This window comes from Octopus sinensis, linkage group LG10 (genome assembly GCF_006345805.1).
Source record: "Octopus sinensis linkage group LG10, ASM634580v1, whole genome shotgun sequence".
NCBI classification, from domain to species: Eukaryota; Metazoa; Mollusca; class Cephalopoda; order Octopoda; family Octopodidae; genus Octopus; species Octopus sinensis.
In genome coordinates, this window is record NC_043006.1 from 11,121,590 (window position 1) to 11,124,089 (window position 2,500).

Consider the following 2,500-nt stretch of genomic DNA (forward strand, 5'->3'; position numbering starts at 1 on the left):
TATATATATATATATATATATAATATATATATATATATATATATGTATATACATACATACATAATATATATATATATATATGTTTATCGCAGGAGTGGCTGTGTGGTAAGTGGCTTGTTTACCACCACATGGTTCTGTTCAGTCCCACTGCGTGGTACCTTGGGCAAGTGTCTTCTGCTATAGCCTCGGCCGACCAAGCTTGTGAGTGGATTTGTAGACGGAAACTGAAAGAAGCCCGTCGTATATATGTATATATATATATATGTGTGGTGTGCGTGTATGTTTGTGTGCCTGTGTTTGTCCCCCTAGCATTGCTTGACAACCGATGCTGGTGGTGTTTATGTCCCCGTCACTTAGCGGTTCGGCAAAAGAGACCGATAGAATAGTACTGGGCTACAAAGAATAAGTCCCGGGGTCGAGTTGCTCGATTAAAGGCGGTGCTCCTGCATGGCCGCAGTCAAAATGACTGAAACAAGAAAAAAAGAAAAAAAAAGAGAATGTGTACACATACACTCATATATAATACATGTATATATATATATACATATTATATATATATATATATATATATATATATATATATGTATATACATATATATATATATATATATATTATATACATATATATATATATATATATATATATATATATATATATATATATGTATATATATATACATATATACGCATACATATAAATATTCAATATATACAAATGATTTAAGGATATCTATCTATCTACATATTAGCGCAGTACTAGTGAAAACCGATGATGTTATTTCTCTTATTTTTTCTCTAATTCTCAATCACTCCACAGTTTGGAGACGTGAAGGCTTTTTTTAAACTTCCAAACACACACACACACACAGACACGCACACACAAACACACACTTGCACTTTGGACGACTTCGTTTTTCATTAAAATCGCGTCCTACCGTTTTAAGTAAGCCTACGATTTGTTACATAATGTAGTCCTTCATATTCTTAAAAATATAGGACTGTCACGGTGGGGTTGCTTTTTGATCATAGATCTGATCGATGAAGGTTGAGTTCGAGCTAACAATTGCAAAGAAATAAAAAGAGAATATATTTCTAATTTTTTATATGAATTTATCTACATAAGAAGCTGAAAAGGAAGAAAATCTGGGAGTTGATCTTGCGATGGACTGGCTTTTCGACAGGGAGTACGGTGGCTTGTACTTTTAATCATTTATCGCCTCCGGTACTAGAATAGTAGCCGGTCTAAAGAGCCAGCAGTCTCAAGACAGATTTAAAATATTTGTGTCTATTCTAGTGTATAGGCTTACGAGTGGCTGTGTGGTAAGTAGCTTGCTTACGAACCACATGGTTCTGGGTTCATTCCCACTGCGTGGCACCTGGGCAAGTGTCTTCTACTATAGCCTCGGACCGACCAAAGCCTTGTGAGTGGATTTGGTAGACGGAAACTGAAAGAAGCCTGTCGTATATATATGTATATATATATATATGTGTGTGTGTGTGTGTGTGTGTGTGTGTGTGTGTGTGTGTGTGCTTGTGTATGTGTGTGTGTCTGTGTTTGTCCCACCAACATCGCTTGACAACCGATGCTGGTGTGTTTACCTCCCAGTAACGTAGCGGTTCGGCAAATGAGACCGATAGAACAAGTACTAGGCTTACAAAGAATAAATCCTGGCTCGAATTGCTCGACTAAAGGCGGTGCTCCAGCATGGCCATAGTCAAATGACTGAAACAAGTAAAAGAGTATATATATGTTTTAAATGATAATATGCTAATTGAATTTCAATTGCTCATCTTTTTTATACTTTATTCCCCTTATTTCTGTTGTTTACTTGCAGGATTATACCATAACGCTATATCTTAATCAGTATTGGATCGATGAGCGTTTAGTTTACTCAAACAATTCAGACGATAATCTCACCCTGACTGGAGATTTTGCCGAAAACATCTGGGTGCCAGACACCTTCTTTGCCAACGATAAGAACTCGTTTCTACATGACATCACTGAGAAAAATAAAATGATCCGATTGTTCGGAAACGGATCAATTGTTTACGGCATGAGGTAAGTGTAAATAAACATTTTTTTTATTTAATCTTAAAGGACAAGTGACGCTTGCCCGCATACTCATCTCTCTATATATAAACGGCAGTTTGTCTGTCTGTGTGTCTGTGTGTCTGTCAGGTTGTACCCTCACCCTGACCACGGCTTTCAACCGATCCTGATGAAACTTGACACACACATAGCCCTCTCTATATATATAAACGGCAGTTTGTCTGTCTGTGTGTCTGTGTGTCTGTCAGGTTGTACCCTCACCCTGACCACGGCTTTCAACCGATCTTGATGAAACTTGACACACACATAGCCCAATGTCATAATTCAAAACTAACGCAGTGAAAGTTTTGAAAAGTTCCCCCAGTTCTGAAAAAAATCGATAAATTCGACATTGGCTCGAGAATCTAAGCTTTTTATATGCAACACATTTTCTGTCTAGGGGACACAACT

The 2,500-nt window shown here is 37.2% G+C and overlaps 1 protein-coding gene across 1 annotated transcript in view; it reads left to right on the forward strand.

The window, feature by feature from the left end:
- The window catches only part of LOC115216391 (gamma-aminobutyric acid receptor subunit beta-like), a 489,200-nt gene that overhangs the window by 315,283 nt on the left and 171,417 nt on the right, over window positions 1-2,500 (forward strand). Inside the window, exon 4 of the mRNA XM_029785687.2 lies at window positions 1,836-2,059. Within this exon, the coding sequence (XP_029641547.1) occupies window positions 1,836-2,059 (224 nt within the window). The remainder of the gene's footprint in view (window positions 1-1,835; window positions 2,060-2,500) is intronic.